The sequence below is a fragment of the Dendrobates tinctorius genome, unplaced genomic scaffold (assembly GCF_039654945.1).
Source record: "Dendrobates tinctorius isolate UK_male_01 unplaced genomic scaffold, ASM3965494v1 ptg000297l, whole genome shotgun sequence".
Lineage (NCBI taxonomy): Eukaryota > Metazoa > Chordata > Amphibia > Anura > Dendrobatidae > Dendrobates > Dendrobates tinctorius.
In genome coordinates, this window is record NW_027361964.1 from 1695361 (window position 1) to 1713939 (window position 18579).

General features: G+C 47.3%; 1 protein-coding gene across 1 annotated transcript in view; it reads right to left on the bottom strand.

The window, feature by feature from the left end:
- Window positions 1-228: 228 nt before the first annotated feature.
- Window positions 229-18579, bottom strand: part of LOC141073136 (uncharacterized) — a 45341-nt gene continuing 26990 nt past the window's right edge. The window contains exons 6-11 of the mRNA XM_073560497.1: window positions 5200-5238; window positions 3900-3919; window positions 2984-3034; window positions 2876-2902; window positions 1659-1685; window positions 229-1121 (exon numbers count right to left, since the gene is read on the bottom strand). Of these exons, the coding sequence (XP_073416598.1) occupies window positions 1047-1121; window positions 1659-1685; window positions 2876-2902; window positions 2984-3034; window positions 3900-3919; window positions 5200-5238 (239 nt within the window). The 3' untranslated portion in view covers window positions 229-1046. The remainder of the gene's footprint in view (window positions 1122-1658; window positions 1686-2875; window positions 2903-2983; window positions 3035-3899; window positions 3920-5199; window positions 5239-18579) is intronic.

The following is an 18579-nucleotide window of genomic DNA, read 5'->3' on the forward strand; positions in this document are numbered from 1 at the left end:
GTGTGTGTGGTATTTGTGCATGTATGTGTGTATATGTGTACAGTATTTTTGTCTGTGGAGACATTTGTATATATTATTATACAGATAAATGATTGCAGTCATTTGAATAGTGGATCCACATCAGGGACCGTGGACGATGGATCATATAATAGACAAAAGCGTTAACCACTGGTCGTGCTGCCACCGACACCAGGATAGTGTATCAGACGTGAACAGGAGCCGGTGATGTCCATTACACAGCGAACATTTATTGTACAAAAACAAAACTAAGTGAAATATGATGAGACGTCACACATCCACCTGTGATACAACAGTATAAAGTACAGCACAAAATGACACAAAGTAATAATCAGATCTCAAAAATATCGATCAAAACCATCATGGAAACATCATAAACTTATGGGGAAAACCTGCATCTAGTAATACAGCACCAGGTCTGTGGTTCCTGGGCTTTACACGTATTTCATGGTATACACTGAGGTCCATGCTGTGTGATGACCTTTGGTTCTGATGGTGGCACCCAAACATTAGCGGCGGCCACCTGCTCATGGTAATGACCCATTAACGCTGATCATGACCCCTAGGTTCGGATGATGACCCAATGATGTTGATCACGACCCTTGGTGTAATTGATGAGTCTCTGATCTTGATGTTGAAGCTTTGGCAATGGAGTTGACCTCATAGTAATGCTGATGATGACCCTTTGGTTATGATGGTGATGACTTTTCAGTGATAACGATGATGACTTTTAGGTGATAATGATGAAGAGTCTTCAGTGATGATGATGATGACTCTTCAGTGATAATAATAATCACTCTTTAGTGATGATGATGATGATGATGATGATGACGACGACGACTCTTCGGTGATAATAATGATCACTCTTCAGTGAAGGTGATTATGACTCTTCAGTGATAATAATGATCACTCTTCAGTGATGATGATGATGACTCTTCGGTCATAGTAATGACCACTCTTCAGTGATGATGATGACTCTTTGGTTACAATGATGATGATGACTTCTGCACTTGCTGATTTCTGATTCTTCACAATGCCACACTCAGGACGATAATCAGCACAACGACTAACAAGAGGATGACACCCCCGATAATCCAGAGCACCTAAGAGACAAACACAATTACTGACACATGGTATCATCTGTATGACAACGCTCCACCGTACTGACCCTGAGATCGGATCTCCTCATCATGGGTCATTCTCTAAGATTACATTTACAATGAATGCTTCCTCATTTTCCACTTTGTCCCTGTTCACAATGTCTGTTGGCTGTTGAACACTGGAGTGGGACTGAATCTAGAGGAAACATCCCTTTCTCTGAGGTTCCAGACGTGGATCCATAGCAGGAAAAATCTCAGTTCTTCCTCCCCAAAAACAAAGTCTTAGATTGACGGGAGCAGATATTAGTAAGCCAGTGTTGGGGCAGAAAATCTCTATGAAGTCACCCACAGTCTGGGGGATGACCTCCATATCATGCAAGGTGAAGAGTCCCAGAGTAATGTCTGTGGGGTACCAGAGGACTACGAGCCCCAATAATGACAAAAGAGAAGTTTCAGTGTACAGCAAGATGGCCAATCTTCTATACTTATCTGAGTGCTTAGTGTAAGATGTGACCAGTGCCCTGGATATTCAGCGATTACCTTGTCCTTTCTCCAGCTCTTTTGGCCCTTTTAATATAAAGAAATAAGCAAAGTCAGCCATGAAGTAGAAGAAATCACATCTCCAGTAATTAATGGCCCATATCTGGAAGGACCCTCATTGCACTGGCCTGATGCATTATAGCCGTATATATGACATAACTGTATCGGGTTTACCGCAACAGAGAGGAGCCAGAAGATGGCGGCGTCTGATTTCTCCTACTCCTGCACTGATTAGAAGCACTTCACCTTCGTATTAAACGGTGAAAATGTCTTTTAGCAGTATAGTGGTTAATCTGCTCAGTTGAGAGCTCCTGGAAGCTTTCCTGTATTAAGGCTCTCAGCTGTGCACTGGTAGCCACTCCCATCTCCTATATAATCTGGGCCCTGGCTAGAACTCATTGTCAGAGCTAGCTTATGCAGCATGGCTGGAGGTTGTTGTTGGTTATTAATGAAGAAGGTGTTTGGTGGGTTTATCTGTGACTGTTGCTAGATTTTGAGTGTGTGCTAATTCCCTTTCTTCTCCTACTTTGGCTTAACCCCATCCTCCGCTCCCCAGTGTATTCCTCTATTATATGTGTGAGTATATTTGTGTGTTTGGTATTTTTCATTATCCCTGTGCATATTACCTTGTTAGTCTGGTTAGTGTATTACGGTACACTACTACTCCCCTCTTCCCTGGGTGGGGGAAGGGTACAGACTGAGGGCGGACTCAGGAGTTTAGGGAAGGCACGTGGCTCCGGCGTCCTCGCCATCAGAAGTAATCCGGGGAACAAGGCGCCCCTAGCGTTAGGGACAGGGAAGGAGCCCTGACAACAGAGTCTTGACTATGACTAAGCTAAGTTGTAACACATACCACTAGTGCCATCTAACCTTTAATAGGGTAAATTAGGTTCCTTCTCATTTTTGTTATTCTTTCCATGAAACCTCCTGATGACCCTACAAAGTCTAGAGAAGATGAGATTGTTGTCACTCCACCCAGTGAACCTTATTCAGCACATTATCTGGGAGCCATTAAGTTCCCCTTCTTATACCTAAAACCATGACTGGTCTGGAGGAGGTAATCCAGTCATGTCCCCTCTTCCCTCTTCAAGGAAACTCAGATTTGAAGAACTAGATGGACAAGTATTAGAAGGATCCCATCACGACCCCATAAGAGCCCTTAGACCATCCTCTATTCTACATGACATGACCACATTCCTAGTTGAGGTAAAATTTACCTTTTCGTTATTGTTGTCCTGGTGAATCTATAATAGAAAAAGAGAAATCAATGTATGGAGAGCGATGCCCTGTGTAGAAAGACCCATCGCCTGTCAAGCCCTACTCACCGGGAAGCTGCCGGCCTGGTCTCTGCGGCTGTTGTCATTGAGGAGGTTGCTCTATAAACAATAGGAAATAATTAATTTTCAGCCATCATTCCAGACACAGGAGGAACAGGGAGGGGGTGGTGAAAAGTAAAGATATTGCCCCTCATGGTGCTGGATGAGCCAGGGATCTGTTCACCCACCCACTCCCTGCTCATGACCTTCGGGCTGAATACTATGTGCAGACGTGAGGGATTTGTGGCCGACTGTCACTGCGAATTTCACCTATTGTAATTCATAGAGTCCGGGCAGTGGTATAACATGAAGTCTCCGATAGGGCACTAACTATCATAGGTCTGCAGTAGTAGTGGTCTTGTCATATGGGCCCAAGGAACCTCCAAGCTCCAGGACCAGCCGCATCTCCACTGCACCCATTATAGTAGTGCTCCTGAGTCCGGGGCAGGAGAAACATACATGGATGGGTATAATAATCCTGTACAAAAAACAGGCATGGTGCCGCAATTTGTTCTTGTATATTAAGCCACACCCTCTCTCTCCCCTCAAGCCACACCCTTTCCACAAAGCCACACCCTTTCTCATGATGACACTCTCCCAAATCACAAAGTATTTCTTACAGTGCCACCCCTTCTTCCACAAAGCCACCCCCTCTTTCTCAGAAAGACAGATCCCATTCACAAGATCCACGCCCTTTCACATGGTGCCACACCCACTTGGAAAAAGCAACACCCTCTTTCCAAATAAGGGGTTAACAGTATTTTTAGCACATATATAGGCCTATAACCAGTGGCATCAATTTGCATCAAAAGGTAGGAACATTTGTTGCATTTTCCTCCAAAGTTGAGGTGTAAATAATAGCAAATTCTGAAGTACTATATGGCGGCATTATTATCAGTGCTATCAGAAACCTTGAGACTCTCACCTCTTCATCGTTCGTCATATCTGAAATGTAAGACAAAGTCATCAGAATTCTGAGTACAGTTATTACCACTATTATTACTCCTACTATTACTACTACTCCTATTATCTTCGGTTATTATTTCCTCCGGTCACATGATGATAAAACCTGTAGGCAGAACATGAACCGTGTGCATTAATGTCCGGCGGTGACTTATAGGGACTGTGAGGCTGGATGGTGAAATTAGCCCATGGTGATATGAGATGAGAGGAGAGAAGAGGAGAGGAGAACAAAGAGGAAAGGAGAGAAGAGGAAAGAATGTAGACAAAACCGAACTCATCATGTTTCCTCCATCTCACGTATCTTCCCTACCCGATCTATCTATTATGGTAAATGGCATCACGCTCTCTCCCGCACCTGAAATCGCTGCCTTGGAGTAACTCTCGACTCTGCCCTGTCCTTCAAACCACACGTTCAATCTCTTGCCACCTCCTGTAGCCCCGAAATTAAAAATATTTCCAGAATCCGTCCCTTCCTCAGCCCTCAATTTACTAAAACTCTTGTACATGCCCTCATCATCTCCCGCTTTGACTACTGCAACACTCTCCTCTGTGGCCTCCCTGCTAACTCTCTTGCACCACTCCAGTCTGTCCTCAACTCTGCTGCCCGACTAATCCCACCTCTCTCCTCTCTACTCCCCTGTCTCTCCCCTCTGCAAATCCCTCCACTGGCTTCCAGTTCCCCAACGAATCCAATTCAAATGACTAACACTGACCTACAAAGCCACCCACAACCTCCTCCCTATATCTCTGAACTAATCTCCCAATATCTTCCCTCACGTAATCTTCAGTCCTCCCAAGACCTTCTACTCTTCTCCACACTTATTCGTTCCTCACACAACCGCCTCCAAGACTTCTCCCGAATATCCCCCATCCTCTGGAATGCCATGCCTCACCACGTCCGATTATCCACCACCCTCGGATCCTTCAAACGGAACCTGAAAACCCATCTCTTCAGGAAAGCTTACAGCCTGCAATGACCATTCTGCCGCCTCACCACCGCCCGAGCTGCCGCCTCATCACCACCAGAGGTGCTGCACCCCTGACCTTCTGTCCCTTCCCCACTATCCCGTAGAATGTAAGTCTGCAAGGACAGGGTCCCCTCCCCTCTGTACCAGTCTGTCATTGTAAATTTGTTTACTGTTAACGATATCTATAACTTTGTATGTAACCCCTTCTCATGTACAGCACCATGGAATTAATGGCGCTATATGAATAGATAATAATAATAATACAGGACCACTGGGGAGATCCTAACTGCTCACCTGGGCCGGGTCGTTGGGATGATCGGATGCTGCTGTCATCTGATGGAGACAAGAGAGATAATAAGATCCAAAATTATAACAGTTCTCTGCATTGAAAATTACGTTACCCCCCCCCCCGAGCATCACAGTGAGCTCCACACCCCACAGAGACATCGCCAGGAATAATCAGGACTTATGAAGGTGTCTTGTAGCACATGGACAACTTTGGGGGCAGGTTTGTTCTTATTGCTTGTGCTTTTGTCTGTAAAGCATTTTTTTTAAAGGGTTTTCTTAACAAGTTTCCACAGTTTGTCTTTTTCAACTTCTATGTATCACTGTACATAGCAGGCTGCAGAATGAGTGACCAGGGATCAGTCAGCTCATTCCCTCTGCAACCCTTATCTCTCTTCTCCTAGACCATCTTCTATATCCTATATATATCACTGTACATAGCAGGCTGCAGAATGAGTGACCAGGGATCAGTCAGCTCATTCCATCTCTAACCCTTATCTCTCTTCTCCTAGACCATCTTCTACATCCTCTATATATCACTGTACATAGCAGGCTGCAGAATGAGTGACCAGGGATCAGTCAGCTCATTCCATCTGTAACCCTTGTCTCCCTTCTCCTTGACCATCATCTACATCCTCTATATATCACTGTACATAGCAGGCTGCAGAATGAGTGACCAGGGATTAGTCAGCTCATTCCATCTGTAACCCTTATCACCCTTCTCCTAGACCATCTTCTACATCCTCTATATATCACTGTACATAGCAGGCTGCAGAATGAGTTACCAGGGATCAGTCAGCTCATTCCATCTGTAACCCTTATCTCCCTTCTCCTAGACCATCTTCTACATCCTCTATATATCACTGTACATAGCAGGCTGGAGAATGAGTTACCAGGGATCAGTCAGCTCATTCCATCTGTAACCCTTATCTCCCTTCTCCTAGACCATCTTCTACATCCTCTATATATCACTGTACATAGCAGGCTGCAGAATGAGTTACCAGGGATCAGTCAGCTCATTCCATCTGTAACCCTTATCTCCCTTCTCCTAGACCATCTTCTACATCCTCTATATATCACTGTACATAGCAGGCTGCAGAATGAGTGACCAGGGATCAGTCAGCTCATTCCATCTGTAACCCTTGTCTCCCTTCTCCTTGACCATCATCTACATCCTCTATATATCACTGTACATAGCAGGCTGCAGAATGAGTGACCAGGGATTAGTCAGCTCATTCCATCTGTAACCCTTATCACCCTTCTCCTAGACCATCTTCTACATCCTCTATATATCACTGTACATAGCAGGCTGCAGAATGAGTTACCAGGGATCAGTCAGCTCATTCCATCTGTAACCCTTATCTCCCTTCTCCTAGACCATCTTCTACATCCTCTATATATCACTGTACATAGCAGGCTGGAGAATGAGTTACCAGGGATCAGTCAGCTCATTCCATCTGTAACCCTTATCACCCTTCTCCTAGACCATCTTCTACATCCTCTATATATCACTGTACATAGCAGGCTGCAGAATGAGTTACCAGGGATCAGTCAGCTCATTCCATCTGTAACCCTTATCTCCCTTCTCCTAGACCATCTTCTACATCCTCTATATATCACTGTACATAGCAGGCTGGAGAATGAGTTACCAGGGATCAGTCAGCTCATTCCATCTGTAACCCTTATCTCCCTTCTCCTAGACCATCTTCTACATCCTCTATATATCACTGTACATAGCAGGCTGCAGAATGAGTTACCAGGGATCAGTCAGCTCATTCCATCTGTAACCCTTATCTCCCTTCTCCTAGACCATCTTCTACATCCTCTATATATCACTGTACATAGCAGGCTGCAGAATGAGTGACCAGGGATCAGTCAGCTCATTCCATCTGTAACCCTTGTCTCCCTTCTCCTTGACCATCATCTACATCCTCTATATATCACTGTACATAGCAGGCTGCAGAATGAGTGACCAGGGATTAGTCAGCTCATTCCATCTGTAACCCTTATCACCCTTCTCCTAGACCATCTTCTACATCCTCTATATATCACTGTACATAGCAGGCTGCAGAATGAGTTACCAGGGATCAGTCAGCTCATTCCATCTGTAACCCTTATCTCCCTTCTCCTAGACCATCTTCTACATCCTCTATATATCACTGTACATAGCAGGCTGGAGAATGAGTTACCAGGGATCAGTCAGCTCATTCCATCTGTAACCCTTATCTCCCTTCTCCTAGACCATCTTCTACATCCTCTATATATCACTGTACATAGCAGGCTGCAGAATGAGTTACCAGGGATCAGTCGGCTCATTCCATCTGTAACCCTTATCTCCCTTCTCCTAGACCATCTTCTACATCCTCTATATATCACTGTACATAGCAGGCTGCAGAATGAGTTACCAGGGATCAGTCAGCTCATTCCATCTGTAACCCTTATCTCCCTTCTCCTAGACCATCTTCTACATCCTCTATATATCACTGTACATAGCAGGATGCAGAATGAGTTACCAGGGATCAGTCAACTCATTCCATCTGTAACTCTTATCTCCCTTCTCCTAGACCATCTTCTACATCCTCTATATATCACTGTACATAGCAGGATGCAGAATGAGTTACCAGGGATCAGTCAGCTCATTCCATCTGTAACCCTTATCTCCCTTCTCCTAGACCATCTTCTGCATCCTCTATATGTCACTGTACATGGCAGGCTGCAGAATGAGTGACCAGGGATCAGTCAGCTCATTCCATCTCTAACCCTTATCTCTCTTCTCCTAGACCATCTTCTACATCCTCTATATATCACTGTACATAGCAGGCTGCAGAATGAGTGACCAGGGATCAGTCAGCTCATTCCATCTGTAACCCTTATCTCCCTTCTCCTAGACCATCTTCTACATCCTCTATATATCACTGTACATAGAAGGCTGCAGAATGAGTGACCAGGGATCAGTCAGCTCATTCCATCTGTAACCCTTATCACCCTTCTCCTAGATCATCTTCTACATCCTCTATATATCACTGTACATAGCAGGCTGCAGAATGAGTGACCAGGGATCAGTCAGCTCATTCCATCTGTAACCCTTATCTCCCTTCTCCTAGACCATCTTCTACATCCTCTATATATCACTGTACATAGCAGGATGCAGAATGAGTTACCAGGGATCAGTCAGCTCATTCCATCTGTAACCCTTATCTCCCTTCTCCTAGACCATCTTCTACATCCTCTAAACATTATGCACATGACTACATTTCTCACAGCACAAGTCATACAGAGAATACTTTTCCCCACAATTCTATTACTCAGAATCACACAATCCCTTAAAGCTGTTTCCTCTCCTTGCCGCATAAAGGACAAAGCTTACTCTGAATGTAAAACTATCTCAGAAAAGGAAATCTCAATGGGAACAAAATTAAAGGGGTTTCCCCACAAAATTAATTTTAATGAATATATCTTGGAATAATAAAAATTTCCACCATTGGATGTGATACATAAAATGTTCCTGTGCTGAGATAATCTGATAAATGTGCCCCTGCGATACTGTGTATTTGTGGCGCCCCTGAGGCTCAGTCGCCACAGAGGTACTGCACCTCCTCCTGAGGTGTGGTATCCCACCATCCAGGTAAGGTGGAGACTCCTGACCACACTCCAACACCTGCTCCCCACAACACAAAGTAGTGTAGCAAAGCACCCATTGGTGGCTCCCTGCTTGGAGTATAGCAAAGCACCCATTGGTGGCTCCCTGCTTGGAGTGTAGCAAAGCACCCATTGGTGGCTCCCTGCTTGGAACACGAAACGTGCTGGGAGGTGGGTGGAGTTAGATTACATTTCAAGGAGCGGGAAGAGTTTAAGTTAGTCAGTCAGTAGTTCGTTGGAGAGGAGAGAAGAAGATCCCCAGAGAGAGGGATAGATGGATGGAAGTGCTGCAGCAGATCCCAGTGACCTGGGTCTGCTGGCACAGGAAAGGAAGAGAGAGAGAGCGACATAGACTGAAAGCCTGACTCTCCATAGAAAGAAAGATCAGTACGGAACGTGAGGAGTAAAAGAGAACAGAGGACGTGGGTGAGAAAAGAGCCCTTCCTAGAAGTTCTAAGAGCAAGGCCGGGGCCCGGTCCCCGAGGTTGTATGGATACTAATGGTCCTGCAGCAGACACCGGAGGATAGAAGTAGTGACCACTTTATTCCCACACAAGACTTGGGGGCACAACAGCAACTGGATGGTGAGCCAGGACTCAGTAGCAGAGAGTCCCCGAAGCAGGCTACAGCTGTCTGCCGTACAAGTAGAATTCTTGGGAACATCAGACGAGAGGAACTCCAGTGTAACTCAGTACTAGGAGTACTTCATCTAAAGGCGCTATAAGAGGAGACGTTCAGAAAGGCACATGTTGGCGGAGTGTTGGAAAGGAGTATTCCATTTGGCCTGGGGGTTGACTGAGTCCCTGACCCGGAGGACACGGCACGGAGGCAGGCACCTGTTTGTACAACAGACTGTGAGTAAAGCTTTGGACCTACATGCCCTGGTGTCCTCCAATTATTCATGCGTCAACCTGCCCGGCACTGCTACATCCCCTGCGCCTGACACTACACCATCTAAGTGTCACCATATCTACTCTGCCCTGGGACTACAGCCCTGCCTGTGGAGGGCTATACCATCACTGCTGCACCACACCATCTGTCCCAGAGGATCTGTCTGCAGCGTCGGCCTAACACCTTCATTGCCGAACACCACAGGCGGCGTCACGACTTATTCATTGACACTGAACATTTACAATGGGCGCCCAGGGCCACGGGTCGGGCCACAGCTACCGTGACAACTCCCATTGAGTTCCACCGGGCCCGGTACAGAGTACCCCACAGCCCTGGGTGTGAGGGGGACTTATATTGGTCATGTCCGACCGTGCAGGGACATGGTCTGATTATACCACATTATACTACTATCCCTTCATTGGCTAATGTCACTGTAGCAGGCATAGCCCGATGGGATTTGCAGTCCCATCGGACGATGCCTGCATACACACACACATACAAACACACACACAGCCCCGCAGACCCCCGCAGAGCCCGCAGACCCCCCCGCACAGCCTGCCCCAGCAGACCCCCGTACAGCCCTGTAGACCCCCCGCACAGCCCCACAGACCGCTGCACAGCCCCGCAGACCCCCCGCAGACTCCTGGACAGCCCCACAGACCCCTGCACAGCCTGCAGACCCCCCCGCACAGCCCCACAGACCCCCGGACAGCCCGCAGACCAACCGCATAGTCCCGGCAGACCCCCGCAGTCACACATAAACCGCACACACCATACATGCACACATTCTCCGCCCACACTCCACCCACACTCTTCCCTCCTCCCGATCTGCAGCATTTCATCCGCAGCAAAACTGCAGATGTTTTTTAGACCTGCGGTTTTCCTGCGGAGGTGCATGACTCAATGCAAGTCAATGGGTGCAGAAATACTGCCGATCCGCACAAAGTAATAATAATAATACATTTTATTTTTATAGCGCCGACATATTCCGCAGCACTTTACATTTCAGAGGGGATTTGTACAGACAATAGACATTACAGCATAACAATAACCACATACAGTAGATTATAACAAATACCAAGAGGAGTGAGGGCCCTGCTCGCAAGCTTACAGTCTATGAGGAAAGAGGTAGACACGAAAGGTGGGTGGTAACAGTTGCCCGGATTGTATGGACCAGCCATAATGTTAAGTGTGTAACAGTACAGACACAGAGGGCTAATGGATGCATAAAGCATGTGGGAACAGAACATGATGCGGGGAACCTGGTTATGGTGAAACTTTTGGCTGTGCCACACAGGGATAGGTTAGGTTAATGTGTTGAGGCGATAGGCCAGTCTGAATAAATGAGTTTTCAGGGCACGCTTAAAATTGTGGGGATTGGGGACTAATCGTATTGACCTGGGAAGTGCATTCCAAAGAATTGGCGCAGCACGTGTATAGTCTTGGAGACGGGAGTGGTAGGTTCTGACTATTGAGGATGCTAACCTCAGGTCATCAGCAGAACGGAGGGCGCGGGTAGGGTGGTATACTGAAACAAGGGAGGAGATGTAGGGTGGTGCTGAGCCATGGAGGGCTTTGTGGGTGAGGGTAATAAGTTTATACTGGATTCTGGAGTGGATGGGTAGCCAGTGTAATGACTGGCACAAGGTAGAGGCATCGGTGTAACGATTGGTGAGGAATATGATCCTGGCTGCAGCATTCAAGACAGATTGGAGAGGGGAGAGTTTGGTAAGAGGGAGACCGATTAGAAGAGAGTTACAATAGTCGAGACGAGAATGAATAAGAGAAACAGTAAGAGTTTTTGCAGAATCAAAAGTAAGAAAAGGTCGAATTCTAGAAATGTTTTTGAGGTGCAGATGACAAGAGCGAGCCAGTGATCGGATGTGGGGGGCAAAGGAAAGCTCAGAGTCAAGTATGACCCCAAGACAGCGGGCATGTTGCTGGGGAGTAATAGTGGAACCACACACAGAAATAGCAATGTCGGGTATAGGTACATTAGTAGCGGGAGGAAACACCAGGAGTTCAGTCTCTGATAGGTTCAGTTTCAGATATAGTGAGGACATGATGTTAGACACAGCGTTTAGACAATCGCCGGTGTTTTCTAGAAAGGCTGGCGTGATGTCAGGAGAAGAAGCGTATAATTGGGTGTCATCAGCATAGAGATGGTACTGGAAACCAAATCTACTGATTGTTTGACCAATAGGGGCAGTGTACAAGGAGAAGAGGAGGGGGCCTAGAACCGATCCTTGAGGAACCCCAACAGTAAGGGGAAGATGAGAGGAGGAGGAACCGGCAAAAGAAACAGTAAAGGAGCGGTCGGAGAGATAGGAGGAGAACCAGGAGAGAACGGTGTCCTTGAGGCCAATGGAATGGAGCATAGTGAGGAGGAGCTGGTGATCCACAGTGTCGAATGCTGCAGAGAGATCCAAGAGAATTAGCATGGAGTAATGACCATTAGATCTAGCTGTTAGCAGATCATTAGAGACTTTAGTGAGGGCAGTTTCAGTAGAGTGTAAAGAGCGGAAACCGGATTGGAGAGGGTCGAGAAGAGAGTTATCAAAGACATAGCGGATAAGACGGGAGTGGACCAGGCGTTCCAGGAGTTTAGAGATGAAGGGAATTGACATGCTGAGAATCTGCGCGTTTTTTTCCACAGCGTGTGCACAGCGTTTTTGGATTCCCCATTGATTTACATTGTGTGCACAACGCACTGCGGATTTAATGCAATTCCGCACGACCAAAAACGCAGCGGAAAAGCATCAAAAACCACAACGTGTGGACATACCCTAAAGGTGCTGCACAGGGTGGACTGGATCTATACAGGAAACATTTCATCTTTCCCAACAATCCATTTCCGCGGTATTTACAGTGCGTCATAAACTCTCAGCGTCCAGGTTAATGATTGAACATTACTCCTGAAACTCAGAGAAGACACAAGGATCCTGGGATGACGTTTGGCTGCCCTGACCACAAATCTGCAGCAGACGCTGATGCCTACTTCTTATGATCGCCAATCCTAGAAATACCCTCCCAGCGGAGTGACGACCATAGAAATGTAAGGGAAAAGCTCTGTCTTCTAGGACCCATGAGGAAATCTCAAATACTGAACATACATTACCGATTAGAGAAACAGCACAGTTGGGGTTTGTGCACACAGCGCCTCTCTATGGGATTTAGCAGCACAAAACCTCCCTATAAAGTGTTCATAATGCACCGCAATGTCAAAACGCCATGGGGACATAGCCAGTCTTATAAATTAGGACAGATATGCGGCTCTCCTTGTACAGAAGGGTGTCGATAAGGGTCCACTCCGCACACTGCGACCACAGCCTCTTTCCCCAGCGCTTCTGTCTATTCACCGTTCCCTGCTCTCCTCGACTATCCTTGTCTGATGAAGGTCCCATTGGTGGTACCGATACATCACTGAACCTTTCTACATTGCCTTACAATACATTTCTTCCATCGGAGTGCCGAGCACCTTTCTCATTTTTTAACTTCTTAATTGTTCAGAAACCCTGCAGTAGTGAAAAGAAGGGACCTGCTCGTTCCACTCCTACACTTGAGAATGAAGAGTAAAAGTCGCCAGTAGAGTTGAGCGACTTTTGTTTTTTTAGGGTCGCGTTTCGTTTCGTGAAACCCGACTTTTCCAAAAGTCGGGTCGAGCAAGATCGTCAGATTATAGGGAAAAGTCGGGGTCGTCCCGAAACACGAAACCCAATGTAAGTCAATGGGGAATAAAAGTCGGCAGTGAGAGGAGGACAGGAAACACACCTACAGTGCCCATTTGAATGCCAAAAGCATCAATTCTTCTTTCTTAAGCTTGTCAACCTTAATTAACTTCATAATACAAGTTACGCACTGAAAAATGGGGGTTATTTGGCTAAAGTTGTGGGGGGGAGGGCTGGCTGCAGGTTTTCATGTGCCCTGGGCGAAAGAGCGCCCCTTTAACACATACCACAACTCATCATGCTCCGATACGGCAGAGAAATAGCGGTATAGTACAATGAAAAATACTTCACTTTTTACATCTCATGACGAGGCCCATCTATTTCTCCATACAGAATCATTGGTCCCATATAATGTTTGAAACAGTATATGATGAGCTCCACATAATGCTACAGTATATGTTGGTCCCCATGGATGAAGCTCCACTGTCTTATGGGCCCAAATAATGCTCCAAACGTAATGGGCCCCATTTCTACTGCTCTAGTGTATAATGGGGCCTGTAAATGCTGCTCCAGTGTCTGATGTCCACCTTTGGAATGTTCCAGTGTATGGTGGGCCCCATCTATCATTCTCCAGAGTATAGTGCTCCCCAAAAATTGCTGTCCCAACATAGAAAACAATCAAATAAGTCTCCTCGCTAGGGAATCCCTGTACTAGTCTGGACAGGTGCTGTAGCTTACTTAACAGCTCGCCAGCCGTTCTCACGCCCAGTATGGATTGCACGTGATTGCACAAAGGTTAGAAAGGGTACCGTATCCCTGGATAACATGTATGGATAGCGTACACATTCAAAATATATGTCTATACAGCATGAGGCAGGATCAGACGGTGTTAGGCCCAGTATGGATTGCACGTGATTGCACAAAGGTTAGAAGGGGTACCGTATCCCCGGATAACATGTATGGATAGCGTACACATTCAAAATATATGTCTATACAGCATGAGGCAGGCTCAGACGGTGTTAGGCCCAGTATGGATTGCACGTCATTGCACAAAGGTTAGAAGGGGTACCGTATCCCCGGATAACATGTATGGATAGCGTACACATTCAAAATATATGTCTATACAGCATGAGGCAGGCTCAGACGGTGTTAGGCCCAGTATGGATTGCACGTCATTGCACAAAGGTTAGAAAGGGTACCGTATCCCCAGAAAACATGTATGGATAGCGTACACATTCAAAATATATGTCTATACAGCATGAGGCAGGCTCAGACGGTGTTAGGCCCAGTATGGATTGCACGTCATTGCACAAAGGTTAGAAGGGGTACCGTATCCCCGGATAACATGTATGGATAGCGTACACATTCAAAATATATGTCTATACAGCATGAGGCAGGCTCAGACGGTGATAGGCCCAGTATGGATTGCACGTCATTGCACAAAGGTTAGAAGGGGTACCGTATCCCCGGATAACATGTATGGATAGCGTACACATTCAAAATATATGTCTATACAGCATGAGGCAGGCTCAGACGGTGTTAGGCCCAGGATGGATTGCACGTCATTGCACAAAGGTTAGAAGGGGTACCGTATCCCCGGATAACATGTATGGATAGCGTACACATTCAAAATATATGTCTATACAGCATGAGGCAGGCTCAGACGGTGTTAGGCCCAGTATGGATTGCACGTGATTGCACAAAGGTTAGAAAGGGTACCGTATCCCTGGATAACATGTATGGATAGCGTACACATTCAAAATATATGTCTATACAGCATGAGGCAGGCTCAGACGGTGTTAGGTCCAGTATGGATTGCACGTCATTGCACAAAGGTTAGAAAGGGTACCGTATCCCTGGATAACATGTATGGATAGCGTACACATTCAAAATATATGTCTATACAGCATGAGGCAGGCTCAGACGGTGTTAGGCCCAGGATGGATTGCACGTCATTGCACAAAGGTTAGAAGGGGTACCGTATCCCCGGATAACATGTATGGATAGCGTACACATTAAAAATATATGTCTATACAGCATGAGGCAGGCTCAGACGGTGTTAGGCCCAGGATGGATTGCACGTCATTGCACAAAGCTTAGAAAGGGTACCGTATCCCCAGATAACATGTATGGATAGCGTACACATTCAAAATATATGTCTATACAGCATGAGGCAGGCTCAGACGGTGTTAGGCCCAGTATGGATTGCACGTCATTGCACAAAGGTTAGAAGGGGTACCGTATCCCCGGATAACATGTATGGATAGCGTACACATTCAAAATATATGTCTATACAGCATGAGGCAGGCTCAGACGGTGTTAGGCCCAGTATGGATTGCACGTCATTGCACAAAGGTTAGAAGGGGTACCGTATCCCCGGATAACATGTATGGATAGCGTACACATTCAAAATATATGTCTATACAGCATGAGGCAGGCTCAGACGGTGTTAGGCCCAGGATGGTTTGCACGTCATTGCACAAAGGTTAGAAGGGGTACCGTATCCCCGGATAACATGTATGGATAGCGTACACATTCAAAATATATGTCTATACAGCATGAGGCAGGCTCAGACGGTGTTAGGCCCAGTATGGATTGCACGTCATTGCACAAAGGTTAGAAAGGGTACCGTATCCACGGATAACATGTATGGATAGCGTACACATTCAAAATATATGTCTCAGGAGGCAGGCTCAGACGGTGTCAGGCACAGTATGGATTTGACAGCCCAGATTACACAGCGGAGGAGCAGGGAGAGGTAAAGATTGCAAATGCTGGGGCCCTGGCCAAGCAAGGGGGGCCCACTCGTGGGCGTCGGTACTGGCACTGGGCCCCTCATAGTACAGCGGTGTGTCTGAAGGAGGGTGTGCACCACCACCGTCAGAGACACTTGATTGCACTATGAGGGACCCTGTGCCAGTGCCCGCGCCCAAGAGTCGGCCTACCCACCTGTCCAGGGCAACGGCACTCGCACGGTGTCGTGCGCTAGGTGGTGACCCCGGCCATGGGGGGGGAGGCAGCACAGTTAGGGAGTTTTAGAAAGTGGCATATGTTGATGTTGGACATTCAACTGATGCAAAAGGCGAAATAGGTGAAGTACCAGGAAGAGGTGGACCAAAGCAAGCCATTTTTCTGTCACCCTATGTGTCATCAGGGGAAGGTGGGACAAAATCCTTGGAAACCCATGCATGGTTCATTTTAATGAAGGTTAGATCATCCACATTTTGGGTTGACAGACGGGTCTTTTTTTCTGTCAGGATTGATCCAGCTGCACTGAAGACTCTTTCCGATAGCACACTTGCAGCTGGGCAAGCGAGCTCCTGTAAGGCATATTGGGCCAATTCAGGCCAGGTGTCCAGTTTAGCGGCCCAATAGTCAAAGGGGAATGACCTGTGTGGGAGAACATCGATATGGGAGGAAAAGTAGTTTGTAACCATAGTTGACAACTGCTGTCTCCTGTCACTTTCCATCGATGCAGTATTACCAGTTGTGTGAGCGGTACTTGAAAAATCAGTCCACAACATTGTCATGAAACCCCTGTCTCCAACGCCACTTCTGCTGTGTGCACCACGAACACCTCTGCCAAGCTGCCCCCGGCCCGTACGGCTCGTGTGAGAACCATCACCGCTGCTGTGTGCTGGGAATGCCTCAAGCAACCGATTTACCAGAGTTGCTTGTTTATTAGCCAATATTAGGTCAAGGTTCTCCTGTGGCATGATGTTTTGTAATTTGCCTTTATAGCGTGGATCCAGGATGCTGGCCAACCAGTAGTCGTCATCGTTCATCATTTTGGCAATGCGGGGGTCCCTTTTTAGGATCCGCAAGGCATAATCTGACATGTGGGCCAATGTTCCCGGTGTCAATGATGCACTGCGAGTGCTGGGTGGAGGAGCACTTTCTGGCAAATCCACATCCCTCCAGTCACGCACAAACCCTGTACCAGACCTTGCCACGCCAACATTTTCACTTGCCCCACGAGACGCATCCTCCTCCCCTAAGTAATCATCCCCATCATCCTCCTCCTCCTCTTCTTCCTCCACCTCGTCCAGGAGAGGTCCCTGAGCAGACAATGGCTGAAGGTCATCAAGGATTCCCTCCTCCTCTTCCTCCTCATCAACATTGGCTGCAGACGCCTGCTCCTTAAGGTGCGTCAAAGTTTGCATGAGCAGACGCATAAGTGGGATGCTCATGCTTAGGATGGCGTCGTCTGCGCTTACCAGCCGTGTGCATTCCTCAAAACACTGAAGGACTTTACAAAGGTCTTTCAGCTTCGACCACTGCACGCCTGTCAACTCCATGTCTGCTCTCAAAGTGCCTGACCGTGTATCCTCCCACAAATGCATTATGGCCTGCCTCTGCTCGCACAGCCGCTCCACCATGTGCAGGGTGGAGTTCCACCTTGTTGCAATGTCGATAATGAGGCGGTGGTTGGGAAGGTGGAGCAATCGCTGCAGCTTCTGCATACGAACGGAGTGTACAGGCGACCGGCGGATGTGCGCGCACAGTCTTCGCACCTTCTGGAGCAGGGCTGTTAACTCCGGATAATTTTTGAGGAAGCACTGCACCACCAGGTTCAAGGTGTGAGCCAAGCAAGGTATGTGGCTGAGTTTTGAAAGGGCTATGGCTGCCACAAAATTACGGCCGTTATCACTAACTACCTTGCCTGCCTCAAGATGTACACTGCCCAGCCATGACTCAGTTTGTCGCTTCAAGTACTCGGCCAGCACCTCGGCGGTGTGTCTGTCGCCCAAACACATCATCTGCAACACAGCCTGCTGACGCTTTCCACTAGCTGCTCGATAGGGGGACACATCGTGTGCAACAGTGGCAGCTGCAGATGGAGTGCTCGTACGACTGCGCTCTGTGGACGAGCTGTCGCTTCTGGAGGAGGAGGAGGAGGAGGAGGTTCGAACGCCTACAGCCAACTGTTTCCTATACCGTGGGCTAGGCAGCACTGTCCCACCACCGCTGTCCCCTGTGGACCCTGCATCCACCACATTAACCCAGTGCGCAGTGATGGACACGTAACGGCCCTGGCCATGCCGACTGGACCATGCATCAGTTGTGAGGTGCACCTTTCCGCTCACTGACTGCTTGAGTGCATGGACAATGCGGTCTTTCACATGATGGTGGAGGGCTGGGATGGCTTTGCGAGAGAAGAAGTGGCGACTGGGTAGGTCATAGCGTGGTA